The sequence below is a fragment of the Pecten maximus genome, chromosome 5, assembly GCF_902652985.1.
Source record: "Pecten maximus chromosome 5, xPecMax1.1, whole genome shotgun sequence".
Taxonomy (NCBI): Eukaryota; Metazoa; Mollusca; class Bivalvia; order Pectinida; family Pectinidae; genus Pecten; species Pecten maximus.
In genome coordinates this window covers 10,970,664-10,990,100 of record NC_047019.1, presented here as the reverse complement: position 1 = coordinate 10,990,100, position 19,437 = coordinate 10,970,664, and the positions used below count along the sequence as shown (strand labels likewise).

The following is a 19,437-nucleotide window of genomic DNA, read 5'->3' as shown; positions in this document are numbered from 1 at the left end:
CATATTTACACCATTATATATACATATTGATATCAGGCACTACACCTGATCACATTCCGGTTGTCACTGGCTAAGTTTAAAGGGTCAAAAGTCACATTTGACCCCTCCTGAATGGGACACAATGTACCCTGCATGTCCATGCAGTTCTGAATAAATGCTATATATTACTTAAGTATCATATAACACTTAATTCTTTGCATAGGAGCAAGGCCATATCGTGTCTTGCGGACATTTTCCTGTCTGCGGACATTTTCCTGTCTGCAGACATTTTCCCGTCTTTGTTGGAGTTAGTTGTCTGTGTCTGTCGTTTTTTTTGCGGGAGAAATAAAAACTAATTTGGAAACTGTACATTGACTGTGAGGTCTAATTCTCCATTGCAGCATTTGGCATTTAATTTCTTTTAAAATTTACCAGGTTTGGATATTTTGAGAAACGGGGTGCCTCGTTGTCATGGAATCAGCTGACCAATCAGGCGGTAGCCCACTACCGCCAACAGCTGATCCTACAGGTGTACGTGGTGGTTCTGGGTCTAGATGTACTGGGAAACCCCTACGGTCTGATGCAGGACATCTCACAGGGTCTCGGGGACCTCTTCTACGAACCTCTGCTGGTGCGTACAATAGCCAATCAAAACATGGTAATATGTATAACCTGCTTACCTGTTTAGGTATAGGGCATGAAGTGATGGCTTTGTTAGTAGGGTTTCTCTGTTTGTTTATTCTTCCGTTCGTTTCATGGAAATAAATATATGAACCTTAACTATTTGGTGTTCGGTCCATCCTGGATGGCTATAAATATGAAAATGATAAATACAGCACTATGAAATCTGCATCAGTTCTACACTAACACAAGGAGGACATTTTTTAAAAAATGATTACTGATGAAATATAACAGAAATGGTTAATTAGGATTCCGTATAGCTAATAATCCCAAAGTATAGACTTAAATGTTAATTGATCTAATTAGGGCTTTCTCCAACTGGTGAAAAGACCTATTGTTTCTGTTTATTATTATTATCATTATTGTTCGGCATTCTGTTTTGTCCAAACAATTGCTCCAAAATCGTAAGTGGTATGCCAATTCATTTTTGTTTTATGTTAAAATAACATGAATCAAGGGGATGACAGCAACTTAATCAATTTAATTCAATATGGCCATCATGACATCATGTAACCTTAAAAGTTTGAATTGACAGGATTCATGCAATTATATAAGTATTTGTAGAATATCTTCAGGGCTAATTTTTTGCCATGCCACGGCTTAATTCAAAAACTAGAGTTTAGATGAATTCCTCTCTTTTGTGCTAAATAGGTGAAAAGCCGGTCAAATTGTCAATGAAAATTTCAAGTTGTTCTAAAGACGAAAACAATTAGCCATTCTTACATGATATGCAGCAGAAGCTTAACAGTTCACGTACACATTGATTGTATAGATTTTATTATGATTTGCTGGTGATTCTGTCACCTTAAAGTTGACATCAAAAATGCATTTTGACACCTATAGCCAGAACACCTGTTTGGGATGTTAAGTTTTAATTTGATTCTGAACTGTATCAGGTCTGTCACTTTGTAATCAACAGTAAGATGTAGATGACACATCATTCATGTCTACAAAAATGTTCAGCTTCTCACTTTATAAGGGGCAGAATCTTAGTATGAAATAACCTGTGACTATTAAGATTAAAAATATTATGAATTTCGTGTTTCATTTTTTTTTTTTTTTTTTTTATTTCAGGACACAATTCAAGGAGATGATGAATTCTCCGAGAACATGATCAGGGGCTTTCAGAGTGCCATGGGGCACATAGTGGGTCAGTACTGCATGTCTAGCAGGTGTTGGTTGTGTGTTAGAAATTACTAGAAATCATCATATTGATAAGGCAATATCATCACAAACAAATACATGTAGCTTGTAATTGTAACAAAGACACAGTCAAATTTTATTATCTATTATTTATACCTATACATTTAGTAAACAGTTTACAAAGTACACAATTTAGGTATATGTTTTATGTGTACTGTATACAAAGTGTTTGTGTGTACTTTCGTGGTTTAGAGCTTTCAAATTATTTCAAGGGTACAAACTTTCGTGGGTTGTCCATGAAGCAATGATATATATCAACAATTGTATATTTGTTGTATTTATATTTGTGATTCCATGGTAACCACAAAAACAAAGAAAGTTTATACACAACAAATGTTTCATGTTTAACTGTACAGTATATATAATGAAAGTGAATGTACTTTTATGTTTACTGACAGGTGGCGGGGCGAACTCTGTAGCAAGGATCACAGGCTCATTTGGTAGTGCCTTGGCATACCTCTCATTTGACAAGGAATTCCAAAAGGTAAATAGTTTTATTACAGTAGTGAATTAATTTCATTTAATTTGCTGCTGTTAATGGCAGAGCTACAACACTATACATTTATGTTAATGTAGGTATTGAATTAAAACTCTAAAAGCATGGTCTGTTGAAATATTTTTAAGCAAAGAACAGAATTAACCTTTAAAATATATAAAAGCATGGTCTGTTGAAATATCTTTAAGCAAAGAACAGAATTAACCTTTAAAATATAATTTAAATTAAAATCTAAATTGCTTCTCGTTTAGAATTTTCACCCATTTGAAGTTTTCATGCAGACAAAATTGCTTTTACCAAAGTGAATAAAATATTTCACTGTTTATTTCTCTCTAGATAATCAAGATACGACAGCATTATTTTATTAAATTTGATTTACTTTATCAAGAAACGTAGACGACGAATGCAACAACAGCCAGCAGACTTGCCTCATAGCATGGCTATGGCGGGAAAGGGTTTCCTGACAGGGATCAAATTCGGACTGACAGGAATTGTATTGGATCCCTACCAAGGTACTCCCAGTTACCTCAATTTGACCTTATTAGTCTATTTATTGGGTCATGGGGGGACTATAGGTTTCCTCCCATCCGTTTGTCTCTCAGTCCGTCCACTCAGTTTTCCACACTTTTCTCAGCATGCTGCAAGTATAATGTTGGTGAAAAAATACAAAAAAAAAATACAAGTTTGAGTCTGAAATAGAAAATACAAAAAAATACAAGTTTGAGTCTGAAATAAAAAAAAATGGCGTACGTGTGCCTAAAAGCTAAGAATCTTAACAATTTAGTTACAGAATATCAAAGTTCAATATGTCATAGTAACTGTGTCCTTCCCAAGGGTAGATGAGATTAGGATTGTTACAGGATCAGTAATAGCATGTGTCCTGGTATGATTTTGTCTATATTATATCCTTGCTCAAAGGAACTCTCAATTTACAACCTTTTTCTTCAGGTGCCTCGGAAGATGGAGTCGAAGGGTTCTTCAAAGGCATTGGACGCGGCATCCTGGGTCTAATCACACAGCCCATAGGGGGAGTATTAGACATGGTCAGTCTAGCGTTTGATGGTGTACGAAGGTAAATAATTATTGGCTAGGACTGCCAACTTACATACTTACATTGTTAGCTTATCGTTTGCAAGTTACACATTGACCTAATAAAAGTGTTCGAAAGTAAAAGTGGTCCAATGGGCCGATGCTATAGAAAACCTAGTCGGTCTATGTAAAATTTCTATGTGTTGGCCTGGTTGGCTATGAAAAGTTTGAGTCCTGACATACATTATGATTCATGTAAACAACATTCCTATATCATATGAAATCAGAGCGTACAATAAAGATGTTGTTGTTTTTTACCGAGAACAGTGCATTTATTGGCTTCAATATTTGAGCGAGTATTAACTGGAAGATTCAAGTGTTTTCATGACATAGTTAAGCTACTTTTAACAGATTTAAATTTCATTTCAATCAGAAATAGATAAATACAATAATTTATAAGAATAATTTAACCTTTTGGTAATCTGCCGATTTCTGTTCCAGGGCAGCCGAGCTGGAGGGCGGCGTTGTGATGCGAATGAGGCTACCTAGATGTATAGACCACTATAGAGTAAGGAAATATAACTACAGTACAAGCTGAAGGCACAATTGAACTTTAATTTGAACTTTTAAAGACAACTTTCAATAATGAAAGGATGTTGATATATTCCATAAAAGTCCTTTTTTTTTTTAAATTTCTTTTTTATTGAGGGATGGGAATTGGGGCAATTGATCTCTGCAATGTCATTAAGTGGAAATGAAGTTGATCAGAAGATTCCTGAAATTCTTGTGTTTTTGACTTTGACAATAATTTTATGCTTATGTACCTCCATTTTCATGGGGCTGCGGTGGCCGAGTGGTTAAGGTGACCCGACACTTTATCACTAGCCCTCCACCTCTGGGTTGCGAGTTCGAAACCTATGTGGGGCAGTTGCGTGACTGTAGGTCGGTGGTTTTTCTCCGGGTACTACAGCTTTCCTCCACCTCCAAAACCTGGCAAGTCCTTAAATGACCCTGGCTGTTATAATAGGACGTTAAACAAAAACAAACGAACCTCCATTTTCATCAAAGAAAGGACTAACACACTTGTTTCACAATAATATTTTTAGTTCATAAATAGTTATACTGTTTTCTACTTAATTCAGTCGCTTCATGTTGGATGGGATATCATCTACATTTGTACATTATATATCCATGCTATCTGATCGTTATCATTGGCTCCTCATTTCTGAACATATTTGGATGAGATTATGTGTTTTAATATCCCAAATGTCAGTTTACATATAAGGTTCAAAAGTCGAGGTCATTATGTATGTGATATCATAAATCCCACAGGAGTGTGTAATGAAGGTTTCAAGGTCAAGGTCAGATGATATATTCCAAGGTACCAAGAGAGTTTATATTGTAGACTCCAAGGTCAAGGTCATATATATCCCAAGGAAATTTGTATCAAAGGTTTCTAGCTAGGTCAAGGTCATTTTATACATTCCAAGGTACCAAGAGAGTTTTTATTAGGTCACCCGAGAATTAGTCTCAGTTGACCTATTGCGATTGCTTTTTGTCCAACGTCGTCCCGCGTGCGTCGTCCGTCGTAAACAATTTACATTTTCAACTTCTTCTCAAATGCAAGTAGACCCAGAGACCTAATATTGGGTATGTAGCATGCTGGGATGAAGGGCTACACGTTTGTTCAAGTGGATGACCTTGACCTTCATTTAAGGTCACAGAGGTCAAATATGCTAAGATCTTTAAACAACTTCCTCTCAATAACGAAGAGGCCCAGAGACTTGATATTAGGTCTGAAGTATGCTGGGATGAAGGGCTACCAAGTTTGTTCAAATGGATATCCCAAGGTCAGGGTCATATTATGTGTCCCATTAGTTCTTGTATTGGAAGTTTCAAGGTCAAGGTGAGATTATATATCCAAGAAGAGTTTGTAATGAGGGTTACAATTTAGCCAGTCACTATAAATCATTATTTAACTGACTTCAAGTTTGTTGCTCAACAAAGGCAGACAATTTTTATCTGCTGCCAAGTGTTGTTATCTTTCGGTCCAAAATCCAAGATGGCCACCATTGCAGCCATCTTGAAAAACGCATTTTAACTGGTGCCATTGAGCTGGAAATTAGAGAGGATGTTAAGGAAGGGGAGCAAACATAGTGTTGTTATTTTTCAGCCTCATTAAAACTTTGACATGGCAGCTATATATGGTGGCAATTTTGTAACATGATTGCACACTCATGGTTTTCCTGAACAGAACCTTTTTCAAACTTCTTCTCACATTCCTCAAGTGGCATTCAGCTCAAACTTTGTTACTGTGATCCTTAGATGGTCCTGACTAAGTGTTGTTTTTCTGGTCAGTCCAAAATCCAAGATGGCCGGTTGGCATTGCCAACAGTGCCGCTATTCTTGCTACTGAATATGTATACTACAATAGTACAAAGAGTCAGATGACCGTTAAGGCCCATGGGCCTCTTGTTTATAGGTAAAAGCTTGTTGTCAACAATTTTAGTTTCTTCATTGTAGCAATGCTTTCTGTTAATGTGTTATATTATGCATATAGTTTCTAGGATTTGTATTCATTTCTTATGAAAATGTGCTAATAAACTAAGTGTTTATGTATTTCGTACTTTTAAATATCTATTTTTTTTTATATTGAAATGAGAATATTATTGCAAATGTTTTACCCATGCAGGGCCTGAAACCCTACTCCGATTACCGGGCCAGAGGGAGCCACATACTAAAGGGATTAAAGGGAGGCAAATACTCCAAGACGGATGTGTTCAGGAACTTTGCTCCTCTTAGTCATGAGGATAAAGCTGACTTAGTCTTCATCACAAACAGGTACATGTATGGAGTCAACAACTTAACAATCTCTAGAACTAAGCGATGGGTATCACTTTTATCTGACTGGTTGCATCCTTATGTGGCAAGGATTCATAAAGCTACAAATTGGGGGGCTGATCGGGGCCAAAGAGAGCAATATTATTATATATTGCTATAAAAGTTTCTTTGATGTATCGTTGAAATCATTTGGATCCCTGCCCTGTAACCATATATAGCATTAATTGTTGGTCATACAGATACAAACACAATTGTGCTGTCAAAATAGGCCCTGCAGTCTTTCCCCACCCCTAGGGACTTAGAATGTTGGTTATACTTTTGAAACAGTTGAGGTGCCAAGGGACTTAGTTTCTTTAAACACAATCATTTTGCAAAAATGATCTATAGGGTCTTTTCTCACCCCAAGGGAGTGTGGACTTTGTTCCTGGGTTATATCTTTGCAAGAGTTGAGATCCTCATCTGATAACCACATAAAGCATTGTTAGACATCAACAAGCAATGCTATTAACAATTTGAACATTATTTTGACGTTTTGTCATATCCAACTAGGTGAGCAATACAAGCACTCTGGGCCTCTTGTTTTCTTTAAATATTTTGTATTTGTTGTAACATACTGTACTTGTTTGCAAATAGGCCCCCTGTATATAACAAATAAGTCCTCTTCAATTTTGAAGAATCATAAATTTTAAAATTATTGCAGTAAGCTAAACTATAATGTGGTTTAGAAACAAGCCCTCTCCAAATTTTAAAAATAACCCTTGGGGAGGGGGCTTACTTGAGGATAGGTAAAAATTTACGAAAAAATAATAATTGTCTTCTTGTAACTATTTTATAGACATATCTTATACCTGGAGAAGAGTAGATTTTCTGGTGGCTATGACGTTGAATGGGAAGTTGAGTTAAAGAGCATTCTTGGTGTTCCCGCCATTATAGAAGATGAGAAGAAGCTTGTGATACATCTAAAGGTAAAATGTTGAATATTTCTGATTGGTCATTCATTAAAAAGTGAGATAGTATGATATTTCTGATTGGTCGTTCATAAAAAGGTGAGATAGTATAATATTTCTGATTGGTCATTCATTAAAATGTGAGATAGTATGATATTTCTGATTGGTCATTCATTAAAAAGTGAGATAGTATAATATTTCTGATTGGTCGTTCATAAAAAGGTGAGATAGTATAATATTTCTGATTGGTTGTTCATAAAAAGGTGAGATAGTATAATATTTCTGATTGGTCGTTCATAAAAAGGTGAGATAGTATAATATTTCTGATTGGTCGTTCATAAAAAGGTGAGATAGTATAATATTTCTGATTGGTCATTCATAAAAAGGTGAGATAGTATAATATTTCTGATTAGTCATTCAATAAAATGTGAGATAGTATAATATTTCTGATTGGTCGTTCATAAAAAGGTGAGATAGTATAATATTTCTGATTAGTCATTCAATAAAATGTGAGATAGAGTAATATTTCTGATTGGTCGTTCATAAAAAGGTGAGATAGTATAATATTTCTGATTAGTCATTCAATAAAGGTAAGATAGAGTAATATTTCTGATTGGTCATTCATTAAAAAGTGAGATAGTATCATATTTCTGATTGGTCATTCATTAAAAAGTGAGATAGTATCATATTTCTGATTGGTCATTCAATAAAGGTGAGATAGTATAATATTTCTGATTGGTCATTCATTAAAAATATTTGATGTTCTCTGCAATTTTTAGTTAATTTCATTGACTATTAAACTTGAAAATAAATTTATTTTTAATAATATATAAATAATTTTATTCAAAATGCTTTATGTTTCAGGACAATACTGGTTCTCTGTTCAGTGACAATAATGTTGAGATAACCAGTCTAGAAATTGACATTCTAAAGTGGATCCAGAAGAAATTAGAGACTGTTCTTAATAACCAAATTTACAAGGTCTGACAAGAAAACACTACCACGGTGTAAACAGATTAAAGAAGAGACATTATTCAAATAACATCATGACAAGTTTTTACAACATGTGGGGAAAATCTTATGCAGGTAGTTAAAAGTAGATAGAAAAATCATGTTCCCTGAAAAGCTTGAAAGAGTACAGGATGCTGTCATCACACTTTACAAGGATTTAAGCCTGCACTGACATTGATGGATGAAAAATATGCTATATGTTTGTCAGTAGATATATATATATTACTCATCTGTAGAAATCATAAGTAAATGTATTTAAATATCATGCAATGAAACTGTACAAGATGTGACTGTTAATTTATATCATATATGCATAATTATTTTGCAGTCATGCTTGATTGATTTCAGCTTTTGTGACATCTTCATACACTTTGAAATACTCTCGTTAATTTTTGAATTGTGTGATGTGCTTATTGTGCAGTTAATTTATGAAGAAATTTGAACAGATGCACAGAATTGTTTCAAGACTATACACATGCATATTGACATTGATAGATCATTAAGTTTTGTTTACTAGAGAACTATATAAATTTATTTCTTACAATATTATAATTCATGTTAACTTTTCGTTTTTTAATGAGTCAATGCATTTTCTGAACAGATGTATTTCTGTGAAAATCAGTGAGTTTTAAAGGTTGTTCGTTTGTTAAATAAGGCCATGAAACAATTGGAAACAGTCTTATGTAGAAATTAAACATTTAAACATTGTGGCAATTAATCTAAAATAGAAAGGTTTAAGGCAAAATAAGGCTGTCTTGTGGATGTCATTTAGTTAGTCTGTTCAGAGATGTCTGATGTCATGTGTTGTTTTGGTGAAGACAATTTTCAGTAAAGACAAGCCTGAGTAAAGTCAGATGTTGGTGAAGTCAGGTGTCAGTAAAGTCAGGTGTCAGTAAAGTCAGGTGTTGATATAGTCAGGTGTTGATAAAGTCAGGTGTTGGTATAGTCAGGTGTTAGTAAAGTTGGTCAGTAAAGGCAGGTGTCAGTGAAGTCAGGTGTTAGTAAAGTCAGGTGTCAGTAAAGTCAGACTCAGTAAAGTCAGGTGTTAGTAAAGTTGGTCAGTAAAGTCAGGTGTCGGTGAAGTCAGGTGTTAGTAAATTCGAGTCAGTAAATTCGGGTATTAGTTAGGTCAGATGTCTGTGAAGACAGGCAAAGATAAAGTGATATGCCAGTTTACATAATTTAAGGAATTTTTCACTATAAGCGCTATATATATTTGTATTTCCTTTCAAAACTTAGCATAGTCCTACTTAGAAAAGCAAATTTTACATTGTGTGACCAAAGATTAGGAAGGTGGATATCTTAGTGTTCACATTATTGATTTTAAAGAATTCAGTGTTTTTATCAAGGTACATTTACTCCTTGTTTTTATTGTTGCCATAAATATTTGTAATTTTGATTTACCTCAAAAGTCATTTAAGTTGAAGAAAAACTTCTGAGGCCAGTGCAGTAATGTTTTGTTTTTTTGTTTTTTTTCCCACTGATTGTATGCATATGTTTTAAATGGGCAAATACCTACAGTATCACAAATCAGCCATTTCTAAATATTCTGTAAGCTGCAGATAGTTCTCCTGTTTATTTTTTTCATCAAAAGAGAGAGCTTATTCAAAATATGGGTAAACGCATTAATTTCAAATTTCAGTAGACATAGTTAGCATTGTGTGAATGGCTTTTCATGTGTACATTGTTTTTTTTGGTGTAATGCTTTACAAACATTTCAGAATCTCGCCATCTTAAAGAACTCTTCATTCATAAAATGATGTGTAAAACCATTTTGCTACCTATATGCTTATTTGGATAAGCATGTACCCTATAAGGTGATATTTGAAATGAAAAACAATATTGCAATTAGATGAAATTGATTTGGTCTGAAAAAACCTTCACACAAAATAATATGCTTTACAGGGGAGATAACTCTTCTAAACCAGGGGAGATAACTCCTCTGAAATCAATATTCCCTGTAGGAGCAAGCTAAACTCGAGTTAATATTTTGAAAGTTACAGATTTATTTATGGAATGCCTATATTATATACAAGGAGTGTTTTACACTTAATATGACCATGATGTATTCCAGGTTTCTAGTTATGATTAATGAACTTCTTGTAATATTCACAGAGACTGAAAAATATACCAGTGTATTGTTGATTGTGACCATGTGGATATCAATATTTTTTAGGCCAAGTATACTTTTTTTTTTGTGATATTCTTTGATATTATATGATTCAAACATAATTGAATTTATTTTCTTATCTTTTTCTTTATTTATTACCATAATACTATTTTTATAAACCCTTCACTTTTAATTAATGTTTTGTTTTTACATTTACTCACATTATTTACATTTGTATCATTTTATTTCATATAAATTGTTAAAATATATTTAAAATCTAATATACACTCACAAATATAGCTGTTATTGTTGATATGTTGTTGTTCTATGTTTTTACTTTTTTATCTCTTAAAGGGACATTCCTTCATTTGAACTAAATGTATGTTGCCAAAATGAAATTTAATGGCCGGGAATTATGTATTTTTCTGAAGCAGTTAAAGTAATCATTTTTTAATGAATACAGCAGTTTTACTCTCAAGAGAAACCAAAGTACTTCAAGTATCAAATCACAAAAATTCTTAATTGACCCGAAGTATCACTAATTACCACAAAGGCTGATGGTATTTGTGTACAATACATTATTATTCTTTTCTTTCTTGCATTACTTTCATTACTGGTATAGGCATAAAACCTCATTTAATACTCATTCGGAAATAGATTTTATAAACAGAAATTTTGCACGTTTCTGTTGTCAAAAAGAAGGAATGCCCCTTTAATGTAATGATGACATATCCCAGGGTACACCATCACCAATTCGTTTTCATGTATATTTGTATGTACATGTACCAGCTCAATTTTTAGACATTTATAGGTTGTCTTGATTTCACCCCAGCTCATCAGCTGAAAGGTCATGAGGATGTATTAATTAGCAGACATAAAACTTGTTAAATGAATAAATATAAACAAATAAATAAATTTATTTAGCCACTGATTTTCTGATAATGGTGATAATTCTATTATAAATGGAGAATTTTTTATCAGCATTCTTACTTGTTGGTGTGATGTCTGCAATATTTCTTGACAATATTTAAAATACATATGCGATATGCTGACAAAAAAATCTGAAATTAATATTCATTTCATATTTAGATTTCATCAAAAGAGTCTTTGTTTTCATTTTTGCAAGCATTAATGTTAAAAACGAGTCATGACATCTCATATCAACAAATTTAAGATACTTTTTATCACATAACTAAGGAAACTCACATTTTGATAGATTTTTAAATCAAAATTTTACAAAGGCAAATTCACTGGATAACAGAACGATAAGCTGATAAAAGAACACTTCAATCAAATTGTTGATATTTCTCCATTTAAGTTTATAACAAAAAAATCTCAGCGAAGTAGAAGTTCAGTGAAGTTTCTGTTCCGAGATGTTTTTGGACTGTCCAGGGTATGGCCTACCGTATAGCATAATCTGTTATTTAAAACATCTAATTTTGCTCCATTTTTTTTTTCTCTCTTAATTTTATTGTTTTCAAACAAGAACAAAACAATGTTCAATGAGTGCTACTTCATCTTTGTAATTTTTTGACAGAGATTTTTAACATTATGTATAGACAAAATTTGTGAAATAGAAGGTTTGTTATCAGATGTGTGGACAACACCTATAAAGTAAAGGAAGGTTAAGTCCAAGGAAACTTCAATTGCTTTATTTTATTAATGATGTCATACTTACCTGATCATATTATTCCCAAACTCCTCCGCATCAATTTGATTTTTCTGTCACTTCTTAATCAAATTCTACCTATTTGGAACTGTTTCGTAAGTACTAAAAGGTATTTCACTCTTGAATATATCACTGTTTTGATATTTCTTAATCAACTGGTAAATTACTTTATGAACATGATAGTTGAAACTTAATAGCATTAAAATGGGCACCGTATCAAGAATACTTTATAATTTGAACGAAAAGTTCATTAAATACAAAAAAAAAGGAATGCAATTCTTAAAAGGTGAGCGTAGCTTTATTTTTTTGTCTAAATTCTGAAAATTGCACCAGAGGTCATTCACAATGTCGCAATTTTGGAAGTGGAAGGAGGGCAGGTATCCCCTTTCAAGCAGAGGTGGCTTTACATGCCCCTAATGTTACAAAAATAAAATTAAAAAAAAATTCTTCATAATGTATAGAATATGTTTAGGTTTTAAGGGACTGATGTTTTAGGTGAATATTTTAATTGTATATTTGTAGGATCTTCTCACTGTTAAAAACTATGTGCAATATTAATGATAATCATGATTTGCTATACTTTACAAATTATGCATATGTAATATCATATACTGTTCGTCAGTAGAGGGTAAGATTTTGTTAATACATACATGTATGATTTATTCATAATGGCTTTTCAACCTTGTAATTCTGTTTTGTTTTTCCAAAAATATGTTTCAAAAACATTTTAGTTTATAGTAATATGGCTGGCGATTATACAGTGTATCATTTCTAAGGTTGAACTTTTTTTCCCGTGGGATAAAGAAAATGTACAGAAAATTAGTTTATTGTGAGAGCTGGGTCATGCATGATTATTACGGAAATAGGTTGAAAGTGAATTATTATCGCAGAGCATGGAATAGATGAAACATGGTATATATATAGTACAACGGAATATTTCATTTGTAAGTTGGTGAATTAAACACGGTTGTGTATAGTACAATGGATTGTATCATACACTGTATGTGAGATGGTGAAATAGACTATAGGTAAATATGGTTGTATTTTTATTAAATTGTGCCGTACGGCTGATGTAATGAATAGACATGCTAACATTATGGATTGTATCAAATATTAGAGGTTAGTTAGATTAAATATGGTTGTATTTTTATTAAATTGTGCCATACGGCCGATGTAATGAATAGACATGCTAACATTATGGATCGTATCATATTAGGGGTGAGTTAGATTAAATATGGTTGTACTTTGTGTCGTGGCAAGTATAACAGACTACTGGAATTTCCTACGTATTACCCACTTGAGGCAAACAGAGGCAGAAAGTAAAATGCAGCAATATTTAACATTTTGTAAAAATGCTTTGAGATAAACCGACACCGATAGATTACCCAGTGTCATATGTTTGATTTAACTTTTCTATTCAAATTTGACAATTCATATTATTTTCTGGAATTATTGTGGGTGTCTAAAGGTACTTCCGTACTCTTGTATGTTCTAAAATATAAACATAATTGTGTAGTAATTTTATGTATACAAGGTATCTAGCAAAAGTATGCACTTTGATGATTTTAGAAGTAAAAAAAACATAAAGTCCACATGTGTACACATTTATGTTACAGAAAACGTAGATAACTCACTTTACCAGCTAGCCATCAAATGTAAATCAGATTGGCCATTTGTATACTTCAAACGTACATATTTTAGCAATAATTTTGTTTTAGTGCTTTTCACATTAAATCATTCATTGCACCAATGAAAGTTTCTAAATATTGTTTTCTACGAGAATTGTGTTAATGTGCCGATTTATCATTGCGCTTAATTGTTTGAATTTAGTTATGTACTAAAATTTGAGTATTCTAAAATAAATATGTTTTGAGATCTCCGAGGGTATACGTAGGAAATGACGGTAGATATGTTATCATTGTATATTGGATTGTATTGTATGTAAGGCGATGTGTTAGATTAAATACGGTAATATTATGACTAATTGTGCCATGTATGGCAGGTGTAATAGATTAACGGTAAATATAGATCATGTCAGTGTTAGATGATAACATAACTCTATATTGGGGACCAAGGCTATGTATGTACTTATGTACTGTGTCGGACCTAATTGGCAATCCTGATTAATTTCGGAAAATTTGACGTGATTTTTGAAATTTTTCTGTGATTTGTTAAAACCTTACAAATTTTAAAAAAGTAATATTTTTAAAGTGAAGATATTTTCAGCAAATTGGTTACAAAATTTAAGGAATGGAATACTTGTCCAGAAAAATGGAGTACATGATTCTTAAATGACAACAGGTATTGCTTATTTGGTGGTTTACGGTACGTGTATATAATGTGTGTGTGTACATGTACCATATATATTATGTGTAAATTCAAGTGAAAATTTTGGCGTCTTGAATATTTTTGCTAAATCTAATTTGTCAGTCTGGAATTTGCACATTTGTCGACTGCTTTAAAAATATGAATTACATCAATTGTATCATCATCCCACAAGAAAATATATACTACATGTAATATTAACAATGAGACTGTGAAAACTTCCAAACCTGAATATTTCCACTTGTCTCATTACCGTGTATAAATGACATTTATAATATACATAATACTGACAACACCCCTTCCTAACCATTTTGTTGTGTAAAGCTATATATAGCCATGCAATCTAATATGTTTTGTGATCTGGTTAGATATTTATAAATTAATATATATATATATATGTATGTATACATTATATTGTGATAGTGACAAATATGTTTTTCATTGTAGGGGAACAGATATAACACAAATCATTCCTTTATTGATTTAATTAATTGATTTAATTAATTGGTTTGTGTTATAGTGCTGTATTGTTAACTGAATAATTGTAATTTGATCACTTTTGATCAATAGAGAAAGATATTAATAATTTTATTTACAATTGAAACAGTACATTTTCTGTAACCTGTATGTAGATTATATCTCAATTATTTACAATTCAAAAGTTAACAATTGATGCCATATGAAGAGGTTGATCCTATTGTTCTCTAACCTTCATATTTATAACCGATCTCCAGGACTTATAGAGATTACATTGAACTCAGTTTTCTGCATGAAACCACCAGTTTCTTCGCCTGTATAACCACATGGCTTTACTATCTCAAAGTTCAGATAGAAGTTTTCTAAATATTGCATTTTGTCAACAGTTTAAACATTTTGCATTTTTAAAATAGCTATTTAATTGTCAACATGCAGTTATTTTGGTATAAAATCTTATTTGCATCATGGTACAAGTATCCTCTTAACCTTGATATGTTGACGTTTTTCTACACCTTTAGGATATTTAACTTGCAGTTACTGATTTTAGTTTCTAAAACTTAAACATAATTTCTTTTTAGAAACAAAATTTAAAGTGTAAGATATACCATAAAATAACAAAAATGCAATGGTAAAATATTGTCTTGTGAAAACTTACATCTGAGCCAAGAGATTTTGGAGCTAGGTATAGCAGTGACAACTACTGCTGGCTGTATATGTTATACATAACTGTATCCCAGCACTGTTAATGCCATATAGAAAGGTTTATCCAAGGTTTCCCTAACCCACTCATATTTATCAATTCCTGTGTTCTATATCAAGATATGTGTATTTCATAGTTTATGTGACTGACATATTTATGTTAACTTAAATACAAACCGGGACTTTTGACATTAAATGTTCTGAAGTGTGTATGTCATTATTCCTGGTTTACTCACAATTGTGATTATTGTTATATGTCAAGTGGACTATTTTAAACTTAATAAAGTGCTAACACTGTCTGCTTTAGATGTTGGAGTTTCATTTTGATTAGTTAGAAAGTGGTTTACCGCCTACACCACTCCACCTGTTAATAAAATGTCTTTTTGGTAATGATAGAATGTACCAGGTATGTGGCTCTTCTGGCTAAATGTGATGTCTTACATATATGCATTCCCTAATTAGGCCTGGAGCAGACCTTTGTAGCTAGAACGCTGACTTCCTGAACTGAACTGCTAAAGCCGACTTCCTCAGGCAAGGAACTGAACCGCTAAAGCTGACTTCCATAGGCAAGGAACTGAACTGCTATAACCGACTTCCTCTGGCTAGGAACTGAACTACTAAAGCTGACTTCCTCGGGCTAGGAACTGAACTGCTAAAGCGGACTTCCTCAGGCTAGGAACTGAACCGTTAAATCTGACTTACATAGGCTAGGAACTGAACCGCTAAAGTTGACTTCTTCTGGCTAGGAACTGGACCGCTAAAGCTGACTTTCTCAAGTTAGAAACTGAACTCCTAAAGCTGACTTCCTCAGGCTAGGAACTGAACTCCTAAAGCTGACTTCCTCTTGCTAGGAACTGGACCTCTAAAGCCGACTTTCTCAGGCTAGGAACTGAACTGCTAAAGCTGACTTCCATAGGCTAGGAACTGAACCGCTAAAGCTGACTTCCATAGGCTAGGAACCGAACCGCTAAAGCTGACTTCATCGGGCAAGGAACTGAACTGCCAAAGCTGACTTTCTCAGATCACCGCTCAGACGGGTTCAGCTTCAGATGTTGGAATAGTTTCTTTTGGATATCTATGGTTGACATTTCAATACCTTCATACAGTCATATGACTGCAAAATCGATCGACGTCGTCAGCCAGGACCACCTCTCACTGGGCGTTTCGACTCATCCTGGGACGCCCTAAAGGTGGCGAGTCGACAGTGATTGGCCAAATCACTGCCCGTCGATAGATGGCTTCCAGCTCTTGTCATCCCTTCTCCACCAAAGCCAGCTGGACGACTTCTCTGCTGATGTTGCCAGTCGTTGTACAGCTGCCCTTCGGTCTTTCCCACGGATGCCTACAGCAGCAAACATCCTCCACATGGACTGTGCAGGGAATCCTCTGCACCCCATTTCTACTGGCATGACTAACACACCATCGTTTGCTCTCACGTCATTAGCAGGGTTGGCGTACTTCTCTCGTTTCCGCTCGTATGCCTCTTGACAACGCTCCTCCCAGGGGACAGTAAACTCAATTATTATCATTCTCTTCCCTTGCTGTGACCAGAGTAGAATATCTGGACGAAGGTTGGTTTGAACGACCTCTGGAAAAACTCGACTTAGTACCAAGTCAACCCGAATCTTCCAGTTCTGAGCTCCGTCCAGTATCCCTTCTGGTGTGCTGTTGTTTTGCTGCCTGTCTCTCCAGATCTTACAAAGTTGATGTAGGGTTGTTGTTTCATACATCTCCTCTTTCTGTCTTTCTTTCTCCAACGTGTCTGCTAGCTCCCGTTGAACCTTGTTGTGCCTCCATGTATATCTCCCCTGGGTCAAAGCTGTGTTGCACGATGACAGTACACGGGCCAGGTTACGCGGACGATCACATAGCGAGCAGTTCGGGCTTTCTGTGATTCCCCATCGATGCAAGTTGGTAGGTGTTGGTAGAACATCGTACACTGAACGCAGGAGGAACTGGATTCTACAAGGTTCCAACTTCCATATGTCTGACCATGTAAGACGCCTTTCAGTTGTTTCCCATCTGGTCCATGCACCCTGTGCTCCCATTTCCACCATCTTTGCCTTATGGATCTCTTCTCCAATCTTCCTGATGTTGTCTTTGACCATCTTCCTCCTACCAACCGTGTCCGCTGTTCCCCACCTTTGCACTTGTGTTGTCCCAAGCCCGTTTGCCAATGCAGGTAGTCCCAACAATTTCGCCGTGCCTCAATCTACTTTCTGCTCCCTAAACGGCGCTGCTTGTTGACCACTTTAGTCCTGTCCGAGTCTCAATCCAAGCTTTTCTGATCTTCTCATCATTAGAGTCTCTGACAGTCATCACCAGCCTAGCCTTTGCCACCTTAAACTCTTCCACCAATGATGATATGGGTAGTTGTAGTTTGGCTGTTGTGCTGTACAGACCCAAACTGGTGAAACTTGGAGGGACTCCAAGCCAACATCGTAGACACTTGTTGATCTTCCTCTCAAGAGCTTCAACTGTAGTAGTGGTAACTTCGTACAGTGCAAGAGGCCAAGTCAGAGGAGGAAGAAGCCCATGCTGGTAAATCCAGGATTTGAATATCCCAGGCAGCCCTGTTTTGTCGATCTTCCTCAAACCCTCCTCTACCTGGGTCTGTAACCGTTTGATGTTCCTGCTGTCATTCAGGCTGGCATCCAACCACTTCCCAAAGACTTGATTAGATTGTCCACAATCGTAGGTATCTCTACCTGCTGTATTGAGAGCTTGAACTTTCTGGTCACCTTCCCTCTTTTCAAGACGAGACATCTATATTTCCCCGGTTTGAATTTTATCTTTGCCCATCCAACTGTTGCCTCTAGAGCGGATATGATCCATCGCGCCTGTACATGTGTAGTAGTTGTTATCGTCAGGTTGTCCATGAATCCTCCGTTTGGTGGTAATCGCACTCCTGATGAAGTTTTAGGTCCTCTAGTTTCCCTGTCTGCAGCCTTGATGATCAAATTCATCCCCATCACAAAGAGTATGACAGATATCGTGACCCAGTCACAATGCCTTTCTCAAGTGCTTGCCATGATGTTGTTATCTCTCCAACTGTAAACCGGAGCCTGATGCTACTAAAATAGCTCTTCACAATTCTTTGGATATGTTCCGGGATGTGATAATGTTCCAGAGCCTTGAAGATCAGTTGGTTGGGGACAGAACCGTATGCATTGGCGAGGTCCAACCATACAACAGTTAAGTCTCCATGACTAATCTTTGCTTCCCGGATAAGCTGCGTGATTGCGCTGGTGTGTTCGATACATCCTGGGAATCCCGGAATCCCTCCTTTTTGCACAGAAGGATCTATATACTCATTAGATGTCGTGTATGTTGTCAATCTCCTGGCAAGTATGGCAAAGAAGATTTTCCCTTCTACACTCATGAGTGATATGGTTCTGAACTGGTTTAGGGATGCAGAGTTCTTCTCCTTTAAAAAAATCCTTCTGCCGTCTGCTAGCATTCTGGAATTGTCCCCTTGCTCCAAATCACCTTCAGTAGCCTCCAGAGCCTCCGTAGAAGTTTCGGGCACATCTTGTAAACTTTGTAAGGTATACCACTCGGCCCCTGTGCTGATCCTGATCTTGCTTTCTTCCTGGCCACTTCTACAACTTCCTTCCAGATTGATTCTTTCCCATCTAATGGAATTAAATCATTAAATCACGAAGTTTCTACTTATATCTTTTTTCTTCGGAAGTATCTTCTTCCAATGCTTGGTGCACTCCCTCCTTTCCAACCTTCTTGCCAGAGTTAGTCTTCTTAGCTAGCAGCTATATACCATCTTAATGTATGTAACAGTCCCACCGACAATTTACAATGATATGGGGCCGTATTTATACCAGTTCTCGGTATTTGCTTTCGAATCTTCTTTGTTTATCCATGCATAAAATTTTGATACTGCTCTACATTTAATAAAATACAGTTTTAACCAAATCACGAATTTGTTTTGACGAAATTAATTTCACAATTATAT

At 35.0% G+C, this 19,437-nt stretch overlaps 1 protein-coding gene across 1 annotated transcript in view; it reads left to right on the top strand.

Annotated features, from left to right (window-relative positions):
• LOC117327139 (vacuolar protein sorting-associated protein 13C-like) overlaps positions 1-15,766 on the top strand; it is a gene marked incomplete in the record, with an annotated part of 63,040 nt that extends 47,274 nt beyond the window's left edge. The window contains 9 exon segments of the mRNA XM_033883990.1: positions 415-610; positions 1,735-1,810; positions 2,262-2,347; positions 2,748-2,871; positions 3,308-3,431; positions 3,890-3,956; positions 6,081-6,229; positions 7,065-7,194; positions 8,041-15,766. Coding sequence (XP_033739881.1) covers positions 415-610; positions 1,735-1,810; positions 2,262-2,347; positions 2,748-2,871; positions 3,308-3,431; positions 3,890-3,956; positions 6,081-6,229; positions 7,065-7,194; positions 8,041-8,163 — 1,075 coding nt within the window.
• Between the last annotated feature and the right edge of the window lie 3,671 nt (positions 15,767-19,437).